Here is a 27792-nt window from a genome sequence, read left to right as displayed (position 1 = left end):
AGAGAAAAAAACTTGAAATGAAACCACATCAAGAATAGGAATCTGACCCATGATCCCAGTATTCGAACGGCCGAAGGCAGAATATGTCTCAGACCTCAGGGCCACTGCAATCAGTACTGAAAGTAGTTGAATAGTATTTATAAGCAGTATTACAAATGAGGAAAGAAGATTAATTACAAGTGACAAAAATGTGTTGTTAAAAAAATTCGAACGTAAAGACGAAGTCACCTTTAGTGGCGGTTTACGGGTTAAAGAATATACATTATACAGTGCGTTCAGTTAAGGAGGAAACTTCGCAACACCGCTGACCCGGCCCAACATTTCTACAGATTGCTACTGTAACTGCTGATAGCAGAAGCAGTCATTAGCGCTGATAAACGCGCAGTTACAGTTGCAGTTACAGCAGCAATCTGTGAAGAATATTGGCCCGGTCAGCGGTGTTGCGAAGTTTCCTCCTTGATTGAATACCCTGTATATTTTATTTTGTGGCTTTAGTTCCTTCTTTGGAAGGCTATTGTCAAGTTGCATGTAAGTGTCCGTCCTCAAGTGTCCATTCTTCTGTTGACTGAATTGCAGGAATCTCTACTGTAGACATTAACTGATAGATTTCGTGAAAAAGTTACTGCATCTTCGTGGGCCTCTATGGAGCAGAATTCAACTTCAGAAGCTGAAAGTCGCTCAGTTAATAGAGAAATTTCCTGCCTTTTATGGAGCCCTGAAGTTCATTAAGTCCCGTGTGAAAGCGGGTCAGAATGCCTCTACCGTAACCCTGCGAGTCGTAGAAGGCAACGAAAAGGGAGCCTGGTGTCTAGAGGTATAACTGGGCCACCCTGTCACTGGAGGACATAAATACAGAGACCTGGTCCTTCAGATTGGGGGTTGGATGTAAGCCTGCCCACCTTGCTCTGTAAAAACTAGGTGAAAATCAGGGAAGGGCAAACCGGAAAGGTCTAATTCAAGACAAATCTCGCAGAATTCTCGAAGGAAGGCTCAAAAAGGGCTGTTTTGTCGATGACAATGATGATAAAGTTCATTACCATAGTCACCAGCACTCATCACTGTAGCCTACACTGAGCAAGTTCAATCCAGTTCTAATCCTCAAATCCAGTTATCTTCAGATTGATTTTAATAATATCCTCTCATTTACGACTAGGCCTCCAAAGCGGTATCTTACCTTAAGGTTTTCTAACTAAAGTTGTACATTCATTTCTCATTTATCCATCATCTGTTCCGTCTGCGATTATATTACGAAGAGTATAAATTATAGAGTTCCTAAATGTATAATTCTTCCATTCTCTTGTTACATTCCCTCTCGTAAGACACAATTTTCGTCGGTTGCGGTAGACAGATGGTCTAAGGCACGTACTGTCTTCGCTCGCCCGGAAGCCGGGATCGTGGGTTCGAATTCCACACAAGGCATGTTGTGTGTATGTGTTTATTCTGTGTTTGTATTGTCCTGTGTTTAGGCAGAGGCCTTGCGACGAGCCGATCACCCGTCCAAGGAGTCCTACCTTCTGTAAAATGATCATGAAACTGAGAAATCAGCCATGTGCTCCAAGTGGGAGCGAGAGGAGAGGGGGAGGGAAAGATATAAATTCCTCCTCGGAATTGTTCTTAAACACTTTCACTCTATATTTCTCTCTTTGGGCGAGAAAATAAAAACACGTAAAATTCAAATTTCGAATATTTTAATTTACGTCCTTATATAGGGTTAATAAATTCCATAGAATCTGATCATTGCCAAAGCCAAGAAGTACAGTTCCTGTCGACTGATACAGCTTTAACCCCCAAAACGGTTATGCGAGGCACAGAAACACGTCCATGAGTGTAACGAGCGAGAGCAGCCTGTACTTCAGGAAACATGTGCAGAGTGGGGCACAAACTTCACGTTTCTATGTTTGGACATGACATTCGAAGTCATCATTTTTATTTTTGTCCACGTTCAGTTCTGTTCCTCGGATCGCGACCGTCTTTATGTAGCCTTCACGCATCCTTGACTCACGACAAGTGTTCAATCGATTTCTGCCCACTTCGTTCCTTCAGAGTCTGCCTCGTACCAACTACGGTCCAGTAAACTGCCGTAATTACTTGCGTGATTTGCTTCTGGTCCCTTTATGTTCAAACCCCAAAACAGAATTCTTACTAAAGGTTTACAACAAATTAGCGAGAACCGAAAGTGTTCAACAACATAGTGAAGTTCAGTGTTCTTAAGGACTATATAAACTAATTAAGCACTACGCCATGAAGGCGTATGAGGCAGTGGATATATAGATCCACATTTTCTTGACCTTGGCACTAGTTGGAGGTGAGTGATCAGGTTCAAGCCCGGGCCGCTTTACCCCCGGGGAAAGAGCTCCCGGTACCCATTCGATAGGAGGCTGGGTGGACCCCAGAGCCGGTATGGACGACGTGTGGAAGAACAAATTCTGGATCCTACCGGGACTCGAACTCCGACACCTCAGTTGTCCAGCCCGTAGCCAGTCGTTATACTGACTACACTATCCCGGTAAAAAGTAAGGTAAATTTATCCCTGTGCTTAACTAATTAAGCACTACGCCATGAAGGTGTATGGTGGAGTGGATGTACAGATCCACATATTGTTGCATTTTTATAATTTGTATTATTATAAGGTAACACAGTTGTCAAGTATCCAGCTCTACTGTCACACTGAAATGCAGTTCAAAAGTGTGTGAGGCAGTCACCCTGTATTTTCCTGACGATGGCTTTGAAAGCCGAAACATGTGGCTAAGTTGATGCTGAACTAGACCGTCTCCTTGTTGTGTTGCGACCGATTCTATTAGAGATCTTTGTATAATAAACACAACAGGCTGCACCCAATGAACATCAAACAGATTCAGGTATGCCAACAGAATTCTCAACTTCATCATGCAGAAAATAAACCCTACAAATATTATGTTTCTGTAAGTTATCCATCGTCCTGTTTAGTAAAACCTACCCAGTTCAGCCCAATCAATAGAGCTAGTCCTGCGTAACATATTACTTACTTACTTACTTATGGAGCTGAGCCCTTCTTGAGAAGCCGCCAATTCTGCAGCTACTTAAGAATTTCCCAGCATTTTATGGGACCCAAAGGTTCATTACCGTGCTCACAAGAGCCCCCCACTGGTCTCTATCTTGAGCCAGACCAATCCAATCCATACCATCCCATCCTATCTCTCTAAGATCCACGTTAATATTGTCCACCCACCTACGCCTTGGTCTTCCCAGTGATTTCTCTCCTGGCTTTCCCACCAATATCCTACACGCATTCCTCGTCTCCCCCATTCGTGCTACATGCCCTGTCCACCTCATCCTCCTTGACCTGATCATTCTAATTATACTTGGAGAAGAGTACAAGTTATGAAGCTCCTCATTATGCAGTTTTCTCCAACCTCATGTCACTTCATCTCTCTTCGGTCCAAATATTTTCCTCAACACCCTCAGTCTATGTTCCTCCCTCAATGTCAGAGACCAGGTTTGGCACCGATACACCTGCGTAACATGTACGAGGATATATTAAAGAACGAGAACACACCGACGATTCGCTGTTATTTGGGGTCTACTTCCACTTTTCGCCGTTTCACTGATGTACAGTTATGATTCATATACACCGACTCCGTGTCAATGGAAAACAAGAAGCTTAAGCATGTCTCGACCTAGTATAAAATCTGGTTTCTGTTTCTTTGGCACACTTCCCTCTAATGTTCTTGCTGCTTCATGACGTACGCACATATAAAGATGATTCATACAGATCTTGTAGACAGGTTCGTATATCTAGCATAACAACTCTCGGCCCTCATACCTAAAATGTTCTAGAAATTATCGTCGTAAATTCAAAAGGTGAATATTTTCGTGCTGTAGCCTGAGTAGTTCTTTCGCGTTTTACAGAAACATACAGCTTTTAAATGGCCGCGCCATAGCTCAAGTGGTTAGTTGTTGGCTTCCCACAGCGGCGGCCCGGGTTCGATCCCGGGGTCTTGTCAAGTGGGATTTGTGGTGGACAAAGTGGCGCTGGGGCAGGTTTTCTCTAAGTACTTCGGTTTCCCCTGCCAATCTTTATTCCACCAATTGCTCCACAATCACCCTCACCTATCATCTGGGGCTGGTACACTAGACCAGAAGTGGCCGCAGTGCAAGGGACTTAGTCCCACCCCACTAGCAATAAGAAAAAATTACTAATTCTCTGATCGACTATTAGCGTCCCCAAAAGCATCCTATTTCTTGGAATGAGTTAATTATTCTCAGGTCCTTTATTCGAAGCTTTGTAACTTGTCAAGTATAGCAGCAGACATCAAGAATCAGCCATGTTTCTAAACAAAGAGCGTACTTACGTTTTAGACATGCAGATTTTACAAAAAAAAAGAAAAATGTATCGGTCTGGCTAGAATTTGCAGATATAGAAGATAATTTAACGACTTGTCGATGTTTGTCTCTCAGAATGACTTTTGCCCCGTTTCGATATGCAGTTCAAAATCCTAACCTCGTTAACGTGTCAGCATAACTGTCATTAGAACAAGCAGCGTCACTTCGGTCCAGAATCAGCTTCTACCCCAAAGTTTATACATTTATCTATGTAAAGCCTTTCTTTCTTTTCCCCTCTTCCATTATTTAATTTCGCTTTCTCAACTGGACAGGTTACATGCCATCCAGTGAGAAAATATCTGAGATTGATGAAGAGGAAATGCAAGGTGTCGTGACCTATTTTAAGATACTGTCACAGCATTTGCCTGGAAGTCGCGAATGAACTTCAAGCCATGGTACATGGTCTCCGAATTAAGAATAAAGCCCACAAACTTCAACTTCAAAGCACAGGTGTTAACGACTTGTTGAGCAGCCACGTAAAATTTTCCCTGTGCTTAACTAATTAAGCACTACACCATGAAGGCGTATGGTGGAGTGTATTTATAGATCCAAATTTTCTTGATCTCGGCACTCGTTGGAGGTTAGTGGTCAGCTTCACGCCCCGGCCGCTTTACCCCGGGGAAAGAGTCTCCGGTACCCATTGGATGGGAGGTTGGGTGGACCACAGAGTCGGTCTGGGCGACACGGAGAAGAGAAAATTCTTTACCTTATCGGGACTCGAATACAGACCCCTCGGCCGTCGAGCCCGAAGCCGGTCACTATACCGACTGAGCTATCCCGGCTCCCGAATAGCCATGTACATGTGTAAATTCTCTGAGTCGAATTAGTTAGCTTACCCAGACGCGTAATAAATTTCCGATAACTGGTTATCTCCTATGACGTCACATATAACGTGGACATGTGACATTTCTTGAACCGACAACCGCATTATCAGTTTACAGCAGAATCTGATTTTGTAACCTGCATATTTGCCTGATATGAAACATCTTGCAGAGCAATCAATGGCGCAAGGCCTTTCATGAAATCGTCATATTTACTTAGCCGGTTAAGAAACCATCCACATTTAAAAAATCCAGAAGGCACGTTATCGTGCTCCAAAAGCAGAACACTGGTGCCTATTCGGCTTCAGTTGGGACCGGGACCGAGTCCCCACCGTCACATACTGTAGCCTCCTCCAGTCTGCCACAGGTGTCCCACAAAATCTCTCGCCTTCGCATGTTCCGGCTAAAATTTGTTTTCTCCAACTTCCCCCTTGCGTGCTGTATATTCAGATGAATTATTATTTTGGGGTAGCGCAGTCAATATAGCGACTGGTTACGGGCTTGACGATCGAGGGGTCAGAATTTGAGTCCTGGTAGGGGCGAGATTTTTCTCTTCGGCCAGACCGATTCTGGGGCCCACAAAGTTTTCTATCCAATGGGTACTGGGGGTTAAGCGGCCGTGGCGTGAAGCTGACCACTCACCTCTAACCAGTGCCGATGTCAAGAAAACGTGGATCTATACATCCACTCGCCCACACGTCTTCATGGCGTAGTGCTTAATTAATTAAGCACAGGGACAGCTTTATCACGGGATATAGCAGCGAGTATAGTGATGGGCTACAGGCTAGATGGTTCGATTCCCGGCAGAGGCAAGAGATTTTTATTCTCTCCACAGCGTCCAGACCGACTCTGCGGCTCACGCAGTCTCATGTTCAATGGATACAAAGGGCTCTTTCTCCAGGGTTAAAGCGGTCGGAGCGTGGACCCAACCACCAACCTCCTTGTAATGCCGAGGTCCACTTCTCTATACGTCTTCATGGCGTGCTGCTTAATTAGTTACAGAGACAACTTTGCCTTTACCTTTATTTTACCTCCAGAATATTGGGTACATCAGCTCTTAACTGTGAAATAAGCTACATTATTCTGTCTCTACCAGTTTGTTAGGTCCAAATATTCTTCCTCGATACTCCCGTTTTCACACACCTATAATCTATGTACTGGGTACACGCGGTAGCGCAGTTGGTTGAGGCACTAGGCTACTAGCCGGAAGGTCGCAGGTTCAAGTCCCGATGAGGTCATTGTTTTTTTTAAATTGACCTAATCATTCCAGTCGCACTATGGCCCTAGGGTCGACTCAGCCTCTAACAGAAATGAGTACCAGGAACATTCTTGGGGGGTAAAGGGCGGCCGGCGCGTAGGGCTGACAACCTCACCGCCATCTATGAGCCGATTGTCTAGAAAATGTGGGAACCTCAACGTCTCACAACCCTATGGGCCTTCACGGTCTCTTACAGGGATACATTTACTTTATTTTACGTTCCAATTTATACACTTCCCATAGTTTCCTCACAAGGCATTCGAAAGGTCGTGAGGTCATATGAACACTGACCTTCTGCCGCTATTTAAACATGATTTGTTAACACAAACAGACACGTTTTTCTGTCGGTCATTCCCACAATGCATTTCGTCAGGTAGGAAGTATCCAAATGTATACAACGATGTGTCAGTAACTTGGAAGGTCGGGCTGTGAGGCAAAGCGGACTGTGCCCTTGAGACTGAAGCAAGTAGGCTACACGTGATACACTTCGCCGAGACCGTCTCACCACAGCTGACATTCAGTCCTGCTCTTTACGGCTCCAGTTTATTTCATGGCGCTTTATCAAATATACACGTTGAGTTGTTACTTCTAGGAAAGAATATACGTATATTTAAATTTCTTTATTAAAACCCGTCACAACAGAACGACAAAACAGTTGATGTTTAACAGTATTTTGCTACATGTTTCGGCTTTTTAGAAGCCATCATCAGGCAAATACAAAATTAACGTATTCTTAAGCTACTGAATTGCATACTATATAATTCAGTGCAGTGTTGGAATTTCCACAATATACCATAATATAATAATATAAAACATAAAATACAATAAAAGATAAATATTTTAAACGAGATAAGTTACATAATTAAAATATAATTAAGAACTATACATGTAATAGGTCCTATTAAGGTAGGCTGTTGCAATCGTAATGTTATGACATAGTGTTTTGCGGACACATGGCGACAGTTTTCCTGCTTGTATACACGCATGAAGGGGTTAAAATGTTTGGAGGTCCGTTGGCACGCGTGCAGTATTATCTGGTCTGGTATTATTTGACGGGTATCTCTTTCTACGTGTATTACGTTCGGTCTGGCAGTAAGACGGATTGCAAGAATATATATTACTGATAGTAAAAGTAGCAATGCCGGTCACGGTAGCCGAGCGGTCTAAGGCATGTACGGCAGGGGAATGAAGCTGACCACTGACCTCCAACTAGTGCTGAGGTGAAGAAAATATGGATCTACATATCCACTTCCCCATACGCCTTCATGGCGTAGTGCTGAATTCATTGAGCACAGGGACAACTTTACCTTTTACTTCCTTAATGTAGTCATCAATCATGCACCGGAGTAACCGGGTTACATCTTTCACCGCCTAGAGAGAGGCACGTCAATTATCAAACAACATCGCGTTTCAAAGTAATTCATTTTTTACTGAACGTAAGTAATATAATACCAGAAGTAGCCGCAGTACAAGGGACTTAGTCCCACCTCACTAGTAATAAAAATAAAGTAAAATAATAACATTAAATGTGTAATTTTCTAGGTAAAGGTTGTTTCATTTCCTTTTTCTATCATGAAATTATGAATTTATTGTTTTTGTTTAATGTAAGTCAACCCGGATTACTGGAGTTCGCACTGACGTCAGTTCTGGTTACAGGGTTTCCACTACATACTGAAGGATATGGTCGTGGCCAAATTAGAGCACTACCATATCCAAACATGTCCCGGGCTATAATCAGCGTATCTCAGCACCAGATGGCCACATTTACGCTCTAGTTAACTTCATACCCTGGACATAGATGCATGTTACTCATAGGCTAAGAGGCTGGGCAGATTTACGGAGCCATTCTAGACATTGCTATGAAACAAATTCCTAGGCGGAACCCATAACCCGTCACTTTGTTGACGGAAAGACTGATTAAGAACAGAATGTAAGAAATCTTGTTGTGTTAAATCACTGCTGATATTAATTGGTGCAACTACAGTAACTAGACCAGTTCTAACAAACAGACCAACATTTAAGTGAATGAGGTAAGCGTGCTGTTAAGGTTTCCCTGTATAAAAGCAAATGAATTCAACTCAAAAGTACCGATACAAAAATGATGATAATTCAAATTGAATGGAAAAGATTTGCGTGTATTAAATGACCCGTAAATTTCAGAACTGGTATTTTTTTTTTTTTGCTGAGTTTAACACAAACTGTTAGAATAGTTTATATCTGGTATTCTTTTCCTTGGCACTACAGCCCCAGTGAGCCTAGGCTTACCTCCATGAACTTCTCAGTTCCCTTCGGTTTTTCTAGATCTTACACATTCGTTAGGACTCCTTGGGCGGGTGATCAGCTCGTCGCAAGGCCTCTACCTGTACACAAACACAGAAAAACGCACACAAACATCCATGACCTCAGTGGGATTCGAAACCACGATCTCGGCGTACCTTAGACCGCTCGGCTACCGTGACCGGCTTATATCCGGTATAGTAAAGTAAAAGCCGGTCACGGTAGCCGAGCGGTCTAAGGCGTGTACTGTCTTCGCTCGCTTGGAAACCGGGATCGTGGGTTCGAATCCCACTCAGGACATGGATGTTTAGTTTGTGTGCGCGCGTTTTTCTGTGTTTGTGTACAGGTAGAGGCCTTGCGACGAGCTGACCATCCGCCCAAGGTGTTCTACCGAATGTGTAAGATCTAGAAAAACCGAAGTGAACGGAGAAGTTCATGGAGGTAGACCTAGATCCACTGGGGCTGTAGTGCCAAGGGGAAAAAATAGTAAAGTAGAAGTAAAGGTATCCTTGTAACAGGCCGTGGAGGCCCATAGGGTTGTGATATGTTGAGGTTCCCACATTTTCTAGACAATCGGCTCATAGAGGGAGGTAAGGTTGTCAGCCCTACGCGCCGGCCGCTCTTTACCCCCAAGAATATTCCTGGTACTCATTTCTGTTAGAGGCTAAGTCGACTCCAGGGCCATAGTGCGGCTGGAAGGATTAGGTAAATTGAAAAAATCCACCTCATCGGGATTCGATCCCGCAACCTTCCGGCTTGTAGCATGGTGCCTCAACCAACTACGCTACCGCGTGCCCCGGAGCGAAATAATGCGAACATTTAAGCGAAGAGCGGATTTAACTGCGCTCGGTGGAGGTACATCAGTTTGTCAATATTTAAGCCCCACATGTGGCACGAACTTAAGAGCGTTATTCAAGAGCCTTGAAATAAATCACTAAAGTGGGTAAGGAAGAAGAAATTCGGGTCTTGATATGAACTTTAGACCACTAAAATTGTAACTATATGACAGACAAGAAAACAGAGCGCAGAATCGATAATCCGAATTAAAGCACTGGTGTATTCGATCTATCGAATCGTTCGGATTATTGGATTTAAGATATAAAATTCGAATTTAATTTCAATAATTTATTTAAAAAATACGGGTTCATTTTATATATTGCGGCGTATAGACCCGTTGCTAAGCGGTGACTATTTAACAATGACCGTTTCTGGGCAACGGCTTGGTAAACACGTTCCCGCTGCAATGAATACGCACGCAACAATGGAATTACTGTTGGAAATGGGGTGTTTCTATGTGATCCGTGCAGAAATGTTATAGAGTCAGTTTTAGGCAGTTCTGCACGGGAGGCTGTGAAGATAGAACCTGAGAGCGTGAACCTGAAGAATCTCCACTGTTAGAAGCCGTTGCCAGGGAACGGCTGTTGAAGAGACAGCAGGCTGGAAAATGCTTAGCGGGTGCTGTGGCGATTTGTGAATCGTGGAGATTTGCGGTGGTGCTGTAACTGCTTGTAGTTCCGAGTCGTGTGTATAAGTGGTCAATAAATCTAGTCACCAATCCAAACCTCGTCTATAATCACCGAACACGTGACAATATAAACAGTGACCGGACGTTCGACTACACGTCGGGCTCGGTGAAGCCGTAACGCAATTACATACTCCACTACCCAGCGAGACAGGCCCATGAACACACATTGCATGCCACCAAAATTTTTGCTGCAAAGAAGTAAAACAACTGGTTTAATTTTCGAATTTTTGGAGGTGCCGATTTATTTTCTGGTGGTGCTGCAAGTCAGTTAGGATTACCGAGGTTCAACTGTATTTCAGTATTCAGCAGAGCTCATGTTATTACAGCGTCATACCATGCCACGTGATTCTTAAGAGCACGTCAGTACATGGACTATTGAGCTGACTTTGTGTAAACTTAACGACAGTAAGTTCTGAAGTCTTCAAAACGGTCTTTATGAAGAATGCTGTCTTCTGACAGAAGTTTACCAACATTTCGAAGAAACGCTGATGAACATCTACTGGACTTCACAGCATCAAGAAGACAGTTATATACTTACAACATTTCATCTGACATAAAATAACACAGAAACTGTACTTAGTAGCCAGGGAAATTATTAAAAAATTAAGGTATGATATTAACATCAGTGTTGGTTGAGGTGGGCAGGGCATGTAGCATAAATGGGGGAGGCGAGGAATGTATATAGGATATTGATGGGAAAGCCAGAAGAAATGATACCATTGGGAAGACCAAGGCGTAGGTGGGTGGAAAATAGTAAAATGGGCCTTAGAGACATAGGATGGGATGGTATGGATTGGATTGATCTGGCTCCGGATAGGAAACACTGGAGGGCTCTTGTGAACACGGTAATGAAGCTTCGTATTCCATAAAATGCTGGGAAATTCTTGAGTAGCTGCAGAATTGGCGGCTCCTCAAGAAGGGCCCAGCTCCATGAGTAAGTATTTACACAACGAAATGCAACAATCTTAATGTAAACGAGCTACCATGTAAAACCAGTCTAAATGAACCAACTTACCCCGTATCATCCGTCACTAAGTGTTCCAACATCTGAATTTTCAGCATGATCTTACAGTAATCCTTAGCACGCTGCTATCACAACACTCCGCATTCAACGGCCCACATCACCACAACACTGAATGACACACTAGCAACTGACTGCGGGCTACTTCCTACTGCCATCGCATCGCTCGCTCACTCACTCACTCACTAGCCTGTTTATCCAGCGTGACAGCAGCGCTCACGTACGTAGGCGGTGCCACGAGAAAACGCATATAAAATATAAATGAACTCTCGTAACTTATTTCCAGCTCCCTTAATATATCCCCTTCCCCCGGTCCACATAAACTGACGTGAGTCGGGAAACAAAAAGTAGATTGAAGGCTAGCATTAATAAATCATAACACAAACCCCATTACATCCCGTTCTATTTTCGCCATTCTTGATATGAAGGCGCCGTAAAAGAAATTACATTTCTTATTAAATATGAACCACACATGAAACGGTATATAAGCTAACTGGAACAGGACTGGTTGTGAGACCTGGGCTCAGTCAGGCTATTGATTCGCGGTGGAAATAAACATTTATTTATTTGTCATCATGTCCAGACCGTCTCTGGGCTTCATGCAGACTCCTATACAACAAATGGTGGGGACTCTTTTCTCGAGGCAAAAGGGGTTGAAGCGAGTATCTCAGAGCTCACGATCCAGTGACGAGGTTAAGAAAGCTGGAGCTATACCTGTACTCCCAGCATGTCTTCATAGTGAGCTGCAGGAGTAGCTCCAACTTTAGGACAACAGGGCTAACAAATCCGGGGGCACGCGGTAGTGTAGTTTGTTGAGGCACTATGCTACAAGCCGGCGGTTAGTCGATGGCTTCCCACCGCGGCGGCCGAGGTTCGATCCCGGGTCTGGTCAAGTAGGATTTGTGGTGGACAAAGTGGAGCTGGGGCAGGTTTTCTCCGAGTACTTCGGTTTCCCCTGTCAATCTTCATTCCACCAACTGCTCCACAATCACCCTCACATATCATCTGGGGCTGGTACAATAGGCCAGAAGTGGCCGCAGTACAAGGGACTTAGTCCCACCCCACTAGCAATAAAAAAAAGGTTATGTTGTTTAATAACACTGCTCCTAGTATAGGGATTATATTATTAAGCTAAGCACTACATGGGGATGAGAACTGTTTCACGCCCCGGTCGCCTTAACCTAGGGAAAGAGCCCTCGGTACCATTGGCTAGTATGTTGGATGGACCTAAAATCGGCCTGGACATTATGGTGAAGAGAAAAATCTATTCCACCGCCGGGAATCAAACTCCGATACCTCGGTCGTCCAGAACATAGCGTAGTCCCTATTTCGGTTCATAACAAAAATGTCTACAGAAACTAATTTGTTTTTGTTTATGTTACTGAAGAAATATCATTACATATTTAAAGTGCAAATGATTATAACTTATTGCAAGAATGCAAGGTAATGTGATTCAGTACTGAACTCATATTTCTTCAAGATTTTACACGCCGTACGAACGGTGAAAGAATACAATAACCGGAAGATGGATAAAAAAAAAGGCGTTCAACCTGCTTCAGGGAGATATTCTACAAAAGATTTATACCACAAACATTACAGATTTAATCAAGAGAATTTTGAATTTTCCCACCACAAGTTTTTCTTCAGCATGAAGATTAAGACCAATTCATTCATTCATCAATGGCTCTACAGCCCTTTGTTGGGCCCTGGCCTCTTCTTCAGTTTCGTAATCTGTTTTACACAGACGGTAGGACTCCTTGGAAGAGCGATCAGCCCATCGCAAGGCCGCTACCTACACACAGGACAAAAAAACACAAATAAACGCACACATAGACATCCACGCTTTCAGTGGAATTCGAACTCACGATCCCAACGTTCGAAAGAGCGAAGACAGTTCATACCCTACACCACGTGGCCACTCTGATCGACACATCAAGACCAATATAGTACGGAAATTCCCAAAGAATACATTTCTTCACACTCATGCTATTACGTAACGGGAAATATAATAAGACTGTCATCAGATGATGTCATGATTTCGCTCACTCATCTCTCTTTTGGAGAAAACCAGTCATTACAAATTGACAATATGAGTGTGCCTGCCCGTCTCACTATAAATACCAAATCCGAACCCGAGATCTCTGTTATGGACGTTACACCACCTTTGAAACGTGCTTCATTAGTGGACTGCGTCGAGTACATGGCGCCTATTCTACAATGTTAAGCGCAGTCTGGCGGCATCACAAAGCACTAACACGCAAGCTACTTATTTCAAATTATGAGGCTATTTCACCGTCCTCACACACACAGAATGAGCCATTCCGGGCTCCCTCCCCTTTCCACGTGTTTGTTCCTCTTCCATTACTTCTGTGCCTTCTATTTCTCTCGCCTCCTCTTCCTTCTCCACCTTCTCATCTTGTTCAGCACCTCTGTTTCCGCCTTTCCTTCGGTTCCCTCTACCGCTACCCCAAAAAATGGATAAAGAAAAATCTAACATACGTGTTTACGCATCGCATTGACGTGAATATATATTCAAATAGACTATTACTTATTTCGAAATAACTATTAAAATTGTAGAAATATGCAACTGATTTTCTGCTAAAAACTACTTCAATAAGAGCAGTGTTTGACCTGAAGGAGAGAAAGAAATGAACCTTCATTCAATGCAACCTAGCCGCTGCAGTTGATTAATCGTCTTAAAATTTTAAACTGTAGGACATTGTGAAGTTTCTGCTTAGGCGCGATGCACTAACACCCGATGAGTTTCAAACTTGGATGCTATTGATTCATCTGCAGTTGGCTTATTCAACTTTTCGTTGAAATAACACATACCTAATGCTTGCAGTCATTAAGCCCTAATTACGTGTAAATGATTGCACATCTGCTTTATCATTCTGCATTATTCTGCTTAAGGTTTCTGTGTATAAAGTCCCGTCAACAGTGGTTCGCGTACTACTGTCGGTACGCCGGCTCATCATCCGTCAATCGAATGTGGACACATAAACACCATATTCATTACTTTCACAATATTCTTGAAATTTCAAAATAATTTCAATCTTTCTATCCTCCTAAGCAAATTATCATACCGATTTTCACTAATGCTTTCTTCTCTCGTTATTTACGTTAACAACGACACGCCACTTCCGCATTAAAAATTAGGTTCGTCACTGTAAAGACACGATCTATAGGCGTTAAAGAACTACAGTTCTCCCTGTGCTAAACTAAGCAATGTGTCATGAAGGCGTACAGGGGAGTGGAGGTATAGCCCCACACATTCTTACCGTCAGCACTAAATGGAGGTGAATGATCCACTTTACGCTACGTTCGCTTTGTCTCCGGGGAAAGATCCCTGGTACCCATCGGATAGGAGGCTGGGTGGGACACAGGGCGAGTCTCGAACTCATGCCGATGCAAAAAATCTCTTAAGACCTCAATAATCTGGAATGTGAGGCTGTATACTATGGCAGAAATTTACCAAAGTTTCGGAGCAACATTTTGCCACAATACTCATACCTGAATCATAGAGGTGGAGGCAATTTGCCCCTCCCCCCAGACGCTGGTAACCTTCCACCAGACTACACGGCGTCACAGCCTAGTAGACGGCAGACTTACCATTCATTGGCATAAGAGCCTTAAATCTCATACAGAAAAAAACCTGCAACTTCCGGGAGTCGAAACCCAGTTGTCCAGCTAGTAGTCAGTCACTGCACTGAATGAGCGTTTCTGGCTCTATGAGTTGCAGATGTCTGTGGAGGAATTTGTTTTAACACGGCTTCAGAACTATGCCAAATGAGGCAATGTGGACTGCATGCATGTGTCACTCTGATCCACGGGTGGGTAACTTGCCGCCGTGCCCCTTCTAACTGAACCCGGGAAGAGTGCATACAGCGAGACTGTGGGTCAGTTGCTAGCTGCACAGTGCATTCACTTTCATCACCAGAGAACTCCGGTAGGGCATTGTGTTGCAGACTTAGGGCGATCTTTGCCTTCAGAAGGCAAGATCAGTTCCTTCCGAAGCATTACCGATTTACCGAACATTATCCAAATCTGCGTGATATATATATAATCGCAGAATAACAGAAACAAATTGGTTCCTTTCATCTCTCGGAAAATAAAACTACTTTAAACAAGTCTTATTTGCTTGAACATTTTTACGGCAACACGAAAGTGTCCTAAGTACTAAGCTCACAATGTCAACAGGAAGCAGGAGAATAACAGCATTACTAACACTGTCAACAGCGAATGTAGTCAGTGGATATTAGACCAAGTTGCGTTGGGAAGGTCTATTTTATCCGAAACACGAGAATGGTTACCTTGAAAGTAAGGCACGAGTGTGGCAAGTTTAAAGTGAGGCACGAGTGTGGCAAGTTGCAAGTCAGGTACGAGTGTGGCAAGTTTAAAGTGAGGCACGAGTGTGGCAAGTTTAAAGTGAGGCACGAGTGTGACAAGTTTCAAGTCAGGTACGAGTGTGGCAAGTTTAAACTGAGGCACGAGTGTGGCAAGTTTAAAGTGAGGCACGAGTGTGAAAAGTTTCAAGTTAGGCACAAGTGTGGCAAGTTTAAACTGAGGCACGAGTGTGACAAGTTTCAAGTTAGGAACGAATGTGGCAAGTTTAAAGTGAAGCACGAGTGTGACAAGTTTCAATTCAGGCACGAGCGTCGCAAGTTTAAAGTGAGGCACGAGTGTGACAAGTTTCAAATTAGGCACGAGTGTGACAAGTTTAAAATGAGTCACGAGTGTGACAAGTTTCAACTTAGGCACGAGTGTGGCAAATTTCAAGTAAGGAAGCACGAAAGTGAGAAGTTTCAAGTTAGATTAAAGTGCGGCATGAGTGCGATAAATACAAAAGAATGTAGTTCAAAAAAGTATCCAATAGCTGATTCTCGTATTATTATTCTTGATTTATTTAACGACGCTTTCAGTAGCTCATGTTATAAATATAACGTCGAAACCCCGTGCTACCTAACTGGCCTATATGATAGTGAAACTTCAAATATTAATAGTCCCTTTGCTAACCAAACCACGTTCTACCTAATTCCCTTGTACTGCGGCCACTTCTGGCCTATTGTACCAGCCCCAGATGATAGGTGAGGGTGATTGTGGAGCAATTGGTGGAATGAAGATTGGCAGGGGAAACTGAAGTACCTGCCCCAGCGCCACTTTGTCCACCACAAATCCCACTTGACCACACCCCGGGATCGAACCCGGGCCGCCTCGGTAGGAAGCCAGCGACTAACCGCTTGAGCTATGACGCGGTCATAAAATGAAGTGCCAACAACACGTGGTGTTCCCACGCGGTCACCCATTCAAATACTAACCACGCCCAATGTTTCTTAACTTCGGTGATCGAATGAGAACCGGTGTTTCCAACATGGTATGTCCGTTGGCTACGTTATAGCTTTATAGAATGTGAAGGTTGATAACCAGATTACCAAAACCGGGCAATCTGATCTTTTCTTACGACAATTTCACACCAACACATGATTTCCTCTGCATTAGTACCACAACACCTCTTCAAATAAGTTAAAACATTTCAACAGTTTGAGTCAATCCAAGTCCAAGTTCAAAGGTGAAATCCCAATCGTGGATCAAGGTTGTGATATCGTGTTGATTGGCCTCTTCTGACGACAGCATATTAAATTTGAAATGTTTTTGTTTAAGTTACGGTCCCTTGATGGGGAAGTGATAACCACATGATATAATATTTGCTTTTGGGCACTTCTGAATTACAGTTTAATATCTCAGCTTGTTCACTCTTTATCCAATCGAGTTCCAGGTCAGAGGTGAAGCGCATTATGGACCAAGACTGCGATAACCTGCCGGCTGGTCAGAGTGAACACCATCTGTCCTAATCACGGAAGAAAATTTATGAATCAGATACTTAAGAATTTATTTATTATTAACTTCAGTAGCAGTATTTATTATTAACGAATTTGATATTTCATTCATAAATCAAGTATTAATAATAAATAAGAAAATTATATAACGGAAAACAGAAATGTTGGAACAAAGAAGAATATTTTATAAATAATAAAAATAATTATTAGGCCTTTGCTGCTACAAAAACTAGGAGTGACTGGATTCGTTTCTAAGATCTGAGGTTCTCTCAGCGGTGGTTATGAAGAGTTCGATCTTCTGTGATATAGCGCCGTGTAGGATCTGAGGTGCTCTCAGCGGTGGTTATGAAGAGTTCCGTCTTCTGGGATATAGCGCTGTGTAGGAGCTGAGGTTCTCTCAGCGGTGGTCATGAAGAGTTCTGTCTTCTGTGATACAGCGCTGTGTAGGAGCTGAGGTTCTCACAGCGGTGGTTATGAAGAGTTCTGTCTTCTGGGATATAGCGCCGTGTAGGATCTGAGATTCTCTCAGCGGTGGTCATGAAGAGTTCTGTCTTCTGGGATATAGCGCCTTGTAGGATCTGAGGCTCTCTCAGCGGTGGTCATGAAGAGTTCGATCTTCTTGGATATAACGCCGTGTAATCCGTTGAAAGTCAACCGACGTCTCTTACTTACCTTATTCTTCGACCCTGAAGACTGAGACATGTTCCTCCGAAACGTCAGTTGGTTTCCAACGTACTACACGGCGGTATATCCCAGAAGATAGAACTCTTCAAATATTTTTTCTCTCTTAGCTAAAAATTTAGCCTTTTTTCCCATTTAATTTAAGCTTTATTTAAGGCTCTATTGTGTGTGTGCTGATGTTATATACGCACAATAAAAGGCTCTCACACATCTCAGGGGCGGCAAAGAAATGTAAGTCTAGTAGAATGACTACACCCAGGAATGAACACAGACCTCTGCTGCGAAAACCCGTATTCTAACCGACACGACCACCCCATATAAACGGACAAAACATATTATCCGGTGGGATTCAACTGAGGGACATTCAAAAGGGTCACTGAAGGGCTATCACGCTTAGTTTGAGCAGACATAAGCTGCTTTGTTCACTGAACATTACGACTCCGACACGGACGCTAAACGCGAGTGCTCACTTATCGAAGTATTGTAAGCGGAAAAGGGAGAGTCACTGAACCAGGAGAATAAGCGGCAACTTCTTAAACACTGTTCCCCTGCCGGGAGGCAGGCAGCACGTACCTCTCATTGATTCGCATTCAGTTACTGAAGCAACTCCACAGGGTCAATCAGGAAGAATGAGATGGGAGGGTCACTAATGGGGGAAACGAGAAACTAACTTCATGAGAAGCCGCCAGTTGCTCAGCTACTCAAGAATTTCCCAACATTTTATGGAATTCGAAGGTTAATTACAGTGTTCACAAAGCCCTCCACTTGTCATATACCGAGCCACATAAATCCAATCCATACTATCATCCTGTTTTTCTAAGATCCAGCTTAATATTCTACTCCCACCTACGTCTAGGTCTTCTTAGTGGTCTCTTTCCTTCTGACTTTAACTCAAAAACCCTCTATGCATTCATCTTCTCTCCCATGCAAGCTAAAAGCCATGCCCATCTCATTCTCCTTCACTTGACAATTCTTAGTAAGTTCGGTGAAGAGCACAGGTTACGAAATTCCTCATTACGCAATTTCCTATGACACAACTTCCTGTGATGAGAAAAATAAATAATCTCGTGTCGGCAAATCTGAAAGAAAAGGACAATCTGCATGGCCTAGGCGTAAATGGTAGGAACATGGAGCTGTCTTACAGAAGCGGGATATGAAGATGTGGACTAGATCCATGTGTAGTAGTCTGAACTGTGGCACCGTGCAGTCTGGTGTTACAGACGTTTCAGGGGAACGTACTGCTCCCCCCAAACGCCCCCTTAAAACGTCGATTAACCGACTACCAGTCTGCACGGTATAATAACCCAGAAGACCACAATTTGAAATCTTCGCCGCCGTGAAAACCACAACGCCCATATGGATTAATGTGCGTGAGGGAAGGGCCTGCCATGAGGTCCCTGAAGATGGACTCCATTCGGACGCCGAAGCGCAACAGACCGTGCCACGAGAGAAGGAGAAATGCATGCAGAAGCGGATGCATGAGACCAGCTGCACTAGAGAGGACTCTTCTGCTTGCATTCTCCTGCCCACTCTTCCTTGCCCTCACCTCACAGAAAAGTCTACCGTGTATGAATGTGAGGTGTAATAGCCCAGTGTTCCTCAAACTTTTAAGCCCAAGGACCAGTAAAGTGTGTGAATTAAAAATTTAACCCCAAGTATAATTAGAATGATCAAGTCAAGGAGGACGAGATGGGCAGGGCAAGTAGCATGAATTGGTAGAAGAGGAAGCATATAGAATATTGGTGGGAAAGCCAGAAGGAAAGAGACCACAGGGAAGACCAAGGCGTAGGTGGGTGGATAATATTAAAATGGATCTTAGAGAGATAGGATGTGATGGTATGGATTGGATTGATCTGGCTCAGGATAGGGACCAGTGGAGGGCTCTTGCGAACACGGTAATGAACCTTGGGGTTCCATAAAATGCTGGGAAATTCTTGAGTAGCTGCAGAATTGGCAGCTCCTCAAGAAGTGCTCAGCTCCATGAGTGAGTAAATATGTGGTATTACCAACATTTGGGACATACTAATATTTATAGCATAATAAATCTAAAAGCATGTTTTGAATATATATGGAAACGTAATTAATTAAATTAGAAGTAAACTATTAAAAGTGAATCATCATTGAACAAAGTTTTAAGTTTTAAGTTTTATTAAACAAATAAGGAATATGATATAATTAATTTTTACTTGCTTATTTAATTCTGATTTGTCTTGGTTGGATAATTTTTAATTTAATTTAAGTCTGTTTGCGGAACACCTGTCGCATCTTCGCGGACCAAGGTTGATAAACGCTGCCCTAGCCCACACCACACTTCAGACGTATTCTGCATGCCACAAACATAATCCTAACGGTCACACTCTGGGGAAACATGCGATAACCTCGCCCAGTGAAGAATCGTGGACTCCTGTCCCTGCGGTGAGGTGCTCACAGCGGCGGTTATGAATAGGTCCATTTTCTAGGACACAACGCCGTGTAGTTAGCAAACCTTCAGGGAAGTTGAGTAAGCCAAGAAAGAAATCAGCATGAAGCAGCCAGCAAGACGCAAGCAAATTCTACTAGCTGGTTGTCTGCTTACTCTTACATCCTGGAAGATAGGGACATGTTCTCGGAAATATCGGTTGACTTTTACCGGACTACACGGCGGTATATCCCGGAAGACAGAACTCTTCAGATGGTCAACAGAACACACTACAGGCAGAAGCCACAATACACAATACTCCTATGATTGGGACAAACAGATCATCCACCATCAGATAACGGCCGTCATCTCTTACTTTAAAGAGTAATGTCATGAAGATGTACCGTACTATTTAATTAATGAAGCACTATGCAGTGAAAACANGGCCGAACTAGCTGGCTGAGTCGGGACTGATGGCACGCACCAGTACCGGTAGGGTATAGAGACTGGTAGAATATCACAGGGGGACGCACAATGGACCAATATCTGGTCTAAGTGCATGGGGAAACCCACTCTCTCCAATAACAACAACAACAACAACAACAACAAGACGCAAGCAAGTTCTACTAGCTGGTTCTCTGCTTACGCTTGCATCCTGGAATATAGGGACATGTTCTCGGAAATATCGGTTGACTTTTACCGGACTACACGGCGGTATACCCCGGAAGACAGAACTCTTCAGATGGTCAACAGAACACACTGCAGGCAGAAGCCACAATACACAATACTCCTATGACTGGGACAAACAGATCATCCACCATCAGTTAAGGCCCAGTCATCTCTTACTTTGAAGCATAATGTCATGAAGATGTACCGTACTATTTAATTAGTGAAGCACTATGCAGTGAAAACGTAGGGGGGAGTGGAGGTATAGCTCCACTATTCTTGACCTCGGCAATAGATGGAGACGAGTGATCAGCTTCACGCCTCTCACTATATGAGAAAGGGAAGTTTAATTGTTCTTAATCTTGACACTAACGGGTGGCGTGGGGTCAGCTTCACACTCCGTTCGCATTACCCCCAGTATCCGGTACACAATACGCTGGATGGCAATCGCATCCGGTCCGAGACAGGTTGCGAAGAACTAATTGCCTACTTTCGTCTGATAAGACGTGGACCGTATAGAAAGCGACGCCTCCAACAATTATTCGTTGCCGCAGGAACATGTTTACCGGGCCGTCACCTAGCAACGATATGGAGATACACACACCGACCCACAGACTCTCCTTTAATGCCACACGGACCTCACAGAAAATGTGTCCAACAACTCTGCCATTTTTACATGTGTATTCGTTGTCACGGTAATATTTTTACCGAGCCGTTGCCTAACAACGATAGAGGGATACACACACAGGCACACAGAACGATGGACGGGATTTATGAAGTAGGCCGTTGAGATGGGCTCAGGTGCCATGATATACTTACCAAGTTTCATAAAGACTGGTTCAGGCATTAAGAAGTTGATAGAGGGGATATACTCTTACATACAGACACACAGACAGCAAGATGATCTCATAAGCCTACGTTTATTTTTTAATAATAAATAAAGTATGCTAAATCAGATGTCCCTGCCGGTGAATCAAATCCGGTATCCCATCCCGTAATCAACCACCTTGCTGAATTAACAAGGCCAGGTCAGCGGTTTCCACAGCTCCCTCCGTATATATGCGTTGTTGTACGGACAGTCATACTTTGTCAGCCATCTTGTGTAAACTTGCGCATGAGCAGGAACAGCGCGATACTAGCGCGCTCGAGAAGAGTAAGAACTAATCTCCATGATCTACTGTGTTACCACGTTACAAAACATCGTTCATTGCATGGTTGAATATTTAACACTAAATCATATACTGGATCATTTCATGCGCCATTCTGTATTTTATACCCCTGGTAACAAAAGACTGCACAGAAAGCCACGGCAACACAATTTCTCGCTCTTTTTTGTTCCAATTTACATTCATTGATTTTTCTTAAGCAAACTTCGCTACTAATCTCTTTGAGGAATGAAGCGAGGCGAACATGGGGATGCTGGATACTCTACAGAACTTTTTTCCATTATTTAATCAGAATGACGTCTGGGTTTTACTTCCTCTTTTCTTCTGTTGAATAATTTAAATGTTCCGTAAGTAAAAAGGCCTTCTGAAGCTAGACACCACTTCCTTTTATGTTGCTGACAAAATAATTCAGTGATTTATTAATGTAGCAGGATTAATCCTACATCTTGTCAGTAATTTATGTGTTGGTCAACCAAAAAATTAGACCCTGATAAATGATAAGTCCATGTACGTTCTATATATACAAATATAATAGTTCTATCAAATGTCGCGTTCACGGTCGGTTTATAACGAAAGTGAATAAGTTGTTTACGGATCAAAGTGGCAGCTTCGCTTTGTTCTCTTTGTCTCTCTCTTTGATTCCATTATGTACCGTTTTGATAACTATTGCCTGTTACATGCTGTCACTTTCTAGAAGCGAGGGACCAACCATGGATATGACGCCAATATAATTTTACGTATTGTTTGGTTTATAGACGAAATCCATTGTTGACAGGCTTGTGTAATTCTGACGTAACATAATTTTAATATTTTCTTTCTTACTTATACACCTTCTTAGATAAATTTGGTGGTACTTGATCAATCAAGCCCAGGGATAACACTACATTGTACCGCTTAGTAGTTTCGGATAGAAATGATGCGGACGGAAGTTCTTTTCATACAGTTTGTGGAAGTAAGGATCGTTGGCTAATTAAAACAATATTAATATTTCTCGACAATAATGAGATTCTTTACAATTTCTAGTTGCAGAACATATTTTTTCCGCCTTCTAACTCCACACCTTTACAGGTGACAAACAAATGACTTCAAGATACATTACATCTGACTGTCACGGGCACAATAAACACACAAAGTTTATAGCCAGGGCACGTGACTGAAGTTGTGCTTAGTCTTTTAAGAACACGGTGCCACTACCGTGAACGGCTCATAAAATTATGTATAAAATGTGTTATGAGCTTGGATATGAAACAAGGTACTCTGTTGATATATGCTACAAGCTGTAAAGTCGCGGGTTCTATTCCCGATGAGGTTATTGAATTTTTTTTCAATTAAACCTAATCCTTCCAGCCGTACTATGGCCCTGGGGTCGACTCAGACTCTAACAGAAATGAGTACCAGGAATCTTCCTGGGAGTAATGGGCGGCCGGAGCATAAGGCTGACAACCACACTGGCATTTGTGAACAGATTGTCTAGAAAATGAGGAAGCCTCGACGTCTCACAACCCTATGGGCCTCCACGTCCTGTTACAGGGATAGCATTTTTACCTTACACACGAACTAGGCTTTGACATGACCGATTACATTACATGCAAAATTATAAAGTGTTACGGTGAGAATATACTCAACAGTAATGACACCGCTCGAAACGTGACCCAGTAAATTGAGTTGAATTCAAGGTATAACTCCACATGAACGCGGCGTCGCCATGTTGATACCACCACCACCAACAACAACACCGATACAAACACCGACATTAATAGCAACACCACCACCACCAGCAGCAGCAGCAGCAGCAGCAACAACAACAACAACAACAACAGCAGCAGCAGCAGCAACAGCAGCAGCAACAACAACAACAACAGCAACAGCAACAGCAGCAGCAGCAACAACAACAGCAGCAGCAACAGCAACAACAACAACAACAACAACAACAACAACAACAACAACATGGAACCGAACATGAGGGCCGAGCGAGTAGCACACCTGCTTCCTGCTCGCGAGGTCCCGGCTATCAAGACTAAGCAACAGGTATCTGTGGGTTGTTTAACGGCGCTTTTAATCTCGACTATATAAGTGGCGTGATGATAAAATGAGTAATGAATTATGAACTGGAAAGCATCTAAAAGGAAACGGTAGTGGCCTAAATGAGGTGCTATCCCGGAATTCTTCTGGAGGGTATGAGGAAAACCACGAAAGAACATCAGTCAGGATATCTGTAGTAAGTCTCTCCAAGAGAATGGCAAGACAGTACCTCAGGTTGCACCATGACCACTTCCTTCCTTATCCTTTCCAATTCATTATTCACTAATCATTCAGCCACTCGATGTTACACAGACTGAGATACTGACTCCGTGGTATGTAGTCCGCAAGCGAACTATATCAACCGAGTGACCGCCGTTTGTCGGTGAAGTTAGTGCCAACATTTGCGGATAGAGGATGTCACGTGGTGAGCGCAACGGATCCCCACGGCCGTTAATTTCGGTTTTATAGACCGGAGTCTCATATACTGACAGCGTCGTTAATACTAACTAACTGACTAACTGCATGAAATTGAGCCCTTCTTGAGAAGCCGTCACTTGTGCAGCTACCCAAGAACTTCCCAGCATTTTATGGAACCCGAAGGTTCATTACCTTGTTCATGAGAGCCCTCCACTGGCCCCCATCTTGAGCCAAATCAATCCAGTCCATACCATCCCATCCTATCTCCCCAGCATCTATTATAATATTATCCACCAACATATGTCTTGGTCTTTTCTGGCTTTCCCACTAATATTCTACATGCATTCCTGTTCGCCCCCATTCGTGCTACAAGCCAGGGCCATCTCATCCTCTTGGGCTTAATCATTCTAATTATACTTGGCAAAGAGTACAACTTAAGAAGGTCCTCATTATGTAGTTTTCTCCAATCTCCCGTCACTTCATCTCTCTTAAATCTAAATATTCTCCTCAACACCCTCAGTCTACGTTCCTCCCTTAATGTCAGAGACCAAGTTTCATACCTATACAGAACCACAAACAAAATTATAGTTTTTTTTATTCTAATTTTTACGGTTTTAGACAGCAGACGAGAAGACAACAGGTTCTGGCCTACGTCGTTAATTCACAATAATAAATAAATAAATAAATAACACTGTCCCTGTGCGTAAATGCCACGCAGTGGTAGTAAAGCTCCATGCATTCGACTCATCTGCACTACAGTATATGGGGAAGAACGGACCTACAGCTTGGGGGAAAAGAAATGATATGCATCACTCAGCACATGATCATAGCCTCACAACATAATACATTTCATAAGTCTCGTTCCAGTGCTTCATTAGTTACTGGAAATGAACTGGATTCACTACGCACGACCACAATGCAATGCTTAATTTGAAACAAAAATGACCTAAGAGAACACTACATGCTTTAACGACAGATTCTGTAACACCCACTGGGATCCTCCACAGTTTAGTGACCACCTAAGCAGTTCGTACACACACCTTGCTTCAGTTATAAGCATTTTGCATTCCTGGCACAAAATGAATGCATAATGGTGATGACGTATCCACCTGTCTGTGTGTTTCTGCTCTGAAAATAATAAACGAATTTATAGTCTATTATATTTAGTATAGACTGTCTACAGGGGCTATGGGTGTGAAACTTCGTCTCTGACATTAACGGAGGAACATATATTGAGGGTGTTAGAGAACAGGGTGTTGAGGAGGATATTTGGACCGAAGAGAGATGAAGTGACAGGAGGTTGCAGGAAACTGCATAACTTGTACGCTTCTCCAAGTATAGTTAGAATGATCAGGCCAAGGAGGATCAGGTGGGCAGGGCATGTAGCACGAACGGGGAGAGGAAAAATGCATATAGGATATTGGTGGGAAAGCCGGAAGGAAGGAGACCACTGGGAAGACCAAGGCGTGGGTGGGTGGACAATATTCAAATGGATCTTAGAGAGATAGGATGGGATGGTATTGATTTGGCTCAGGATAGGGACCACTGGAGGGCTCTTATGGACATGGTAATGAACCTTCGGATTCCATAAAATGCTGGGAAGTTCTTGAGTAGCCGCACAATTGGAAGCTTCTCAAGAAGGACTCAGCTCCATGAGTGAGTGAGTGAGTGTCTATAGGGACACGTATTAACACCAAGGTCAAGGAAATCAGCAAAGTCGCAAAAAGGAGTAGATTAAACTTCCAAAACTTCGTTCCATGCCTTATTTCTTGGTACGAAATCTACATTCGCTAAGAAACAGGTGTGTTTTCCAGTCAATCTTAAGACCATCTATAGAGATCTGTTAAAAGTAACCGAGAAATATGTATTAGCCAATTTCGTAACGAATCCTAGTACTCAACCACGACTTTGGGTAAGTTTACACTGTACATTTCCACTCCTACGTAGATGTGTCATCGCAGTAACCTCACATGGCAAGACCTTAATACCGAGTTCCATTACAATGGGTCATTTCTTTTTCAAAATTTATTTATCAGACATATAACGCAGACCTATCTGAATACTTTTCTTCCATTTCAGGGTTACAGCTTAGGCGCGAATGGTTCTTGCAGCTGCTAACCATTTGTCCATTGTTGCAGTTGATGACGGCATGAAGGATATTGTAATGAGATCACACTCCTGAAAAGAATACGTCTTGTAATGACAAACACAATAACATACAGCATATTGCTTGGGGCCAGCACTGAGGTAACGCATGCGCACTGATGAAAGTGCTGACCACACATTTCTGTGATGCCATCAGAAGAAGATTCAATGTGATTACTGATACTATCTTCCATTGTGGTGATGAAGTTAGTTAATATTTGAGAGAAGGAATGGCTCTTGGTGTCTTGGTTGAAGTACGGACATCAGTATGCTGTTAATTAACATATTTTCGTGAAATTCAGCATTAACTCCATGCCAATATAGCCCACTAGATTTCGGTAATGTAATACCCTGCCGTGTACAATACCTGTAACTTGGAAACAGTACTAGCGTCACTCAATATTGTCACGTGTACATGTGTGCATGGATTGCTGACTCGATTTATTGACCACTTACACACTCATGACTCGTGACTACACTTTACAGGTCACTGACACACACAGACTAGTGTACTCAGCCTATTACACTCTCCATTAGCCGTTTCCTCGCAACGGATTCTAATACATGAACTATAACAGCGTCACTGGATTACACACTCCAAATATCACATATAAAATCTTTTCTTCACAGCTTCCCGTACAGAAATGCGTAAAAACTAACTGTGTACCTTGCTTATAACATCTTGGCACGGACCACGTAGAAACACCCCGTTTCCAACAGTAACTCTATCGTTGCGTGCATATTCGTTGCCGCGGGAACGTGTTTACCAAGCCGTTGTCCAGAAACGGTCGTTATAGAGTCGCCGCTTAGCAACGGGTCTATACCCCAGAGTATTTATACTGAATGTGTGGCCGGAAACCCCTTTGGTATACGTACGGCTCTCATTCTGGTATTAACTTCAGGAAAACGGAAATAAAATGATGGCTTCCGAGCACAATACTAGTAGCTTCAATTAGGCGACGATTATTGGCTATTGTCAAATGTATATATATATTATATTTAAGCATCCTGTTGCACTCCATACGATAAATGATATAATGATACAAATTCCGTCCCAAGTGCAAACAATATATTATTTGTCCTTGAGCTTGTTACACTACATGTTTCGGCCTCAGACGGCCATCATCAGGTGTATAACACTCACGTCGCTGTCACACTGCACTCAGCCCAAAATTTAACATTTAAAACACTTTCCT

The 27792-nt window shown here is 43.1% G+C and overlaps 1 protein-coding gene and 1 non-coding gene across 6 annotated transcripts in view; both read right to left on the bottom strand.

Annotated features, from left to right (window-relative positions):
* The window catches only part of LOC111868990 (rap1 GTPase-activating protein 1), a 639633-nt gene that overhangs the window by 375503 nt on the left and 236338 nt on the right, over positions 1-27792 (bottom strand). The window contains exon 1 of one of the 5 annotated variants that reach the window (XM_023860136.2): positions 11259-11429. The exons of the other annotated variants lie outside the window; for them this stretch is intronic. Within the exon in view, the coding sequence (XP_023715904.1) occupies positions 11259-11305 (47 nt within the window). The 5' untranslated portion in view covers positions 11306-11429. Of the gene's footprint in view, positions 1-11258; positions 11430-27792 lie in introns of those variants that run through there. 5 annotated transcript variants of the gene reach the window in all.
* On the bottom strand, positions 16534-16652 carry LOC111869054. Its single transcript, XR_002843603.1, has one exon. It is a non-coding gene; the product is annotated as a 5S ribosomal RNA (ribosomal RNA).

Source organism: Cryptotermes secundus, unplaced genomic scaffold (assembly GCF_002891405.2).
Source record: "Cryptotermes secundus unplaced genomic scaffold, Csec_1.0 scaffold70, whole genome shotgun sequence".
NCBI classification, from domain to species: domain Eukaryota; kingdom Metazoa; phylum Arthropoda; class Insecta; order Blattodea; family Kalotermitidae; genus Cryptotermes; species Cryptotermes secundus.
Note: the sequence above shows the minus strand (reverse complement) of the source record. Positions and strands in the feature narration are given on the sequence as shown.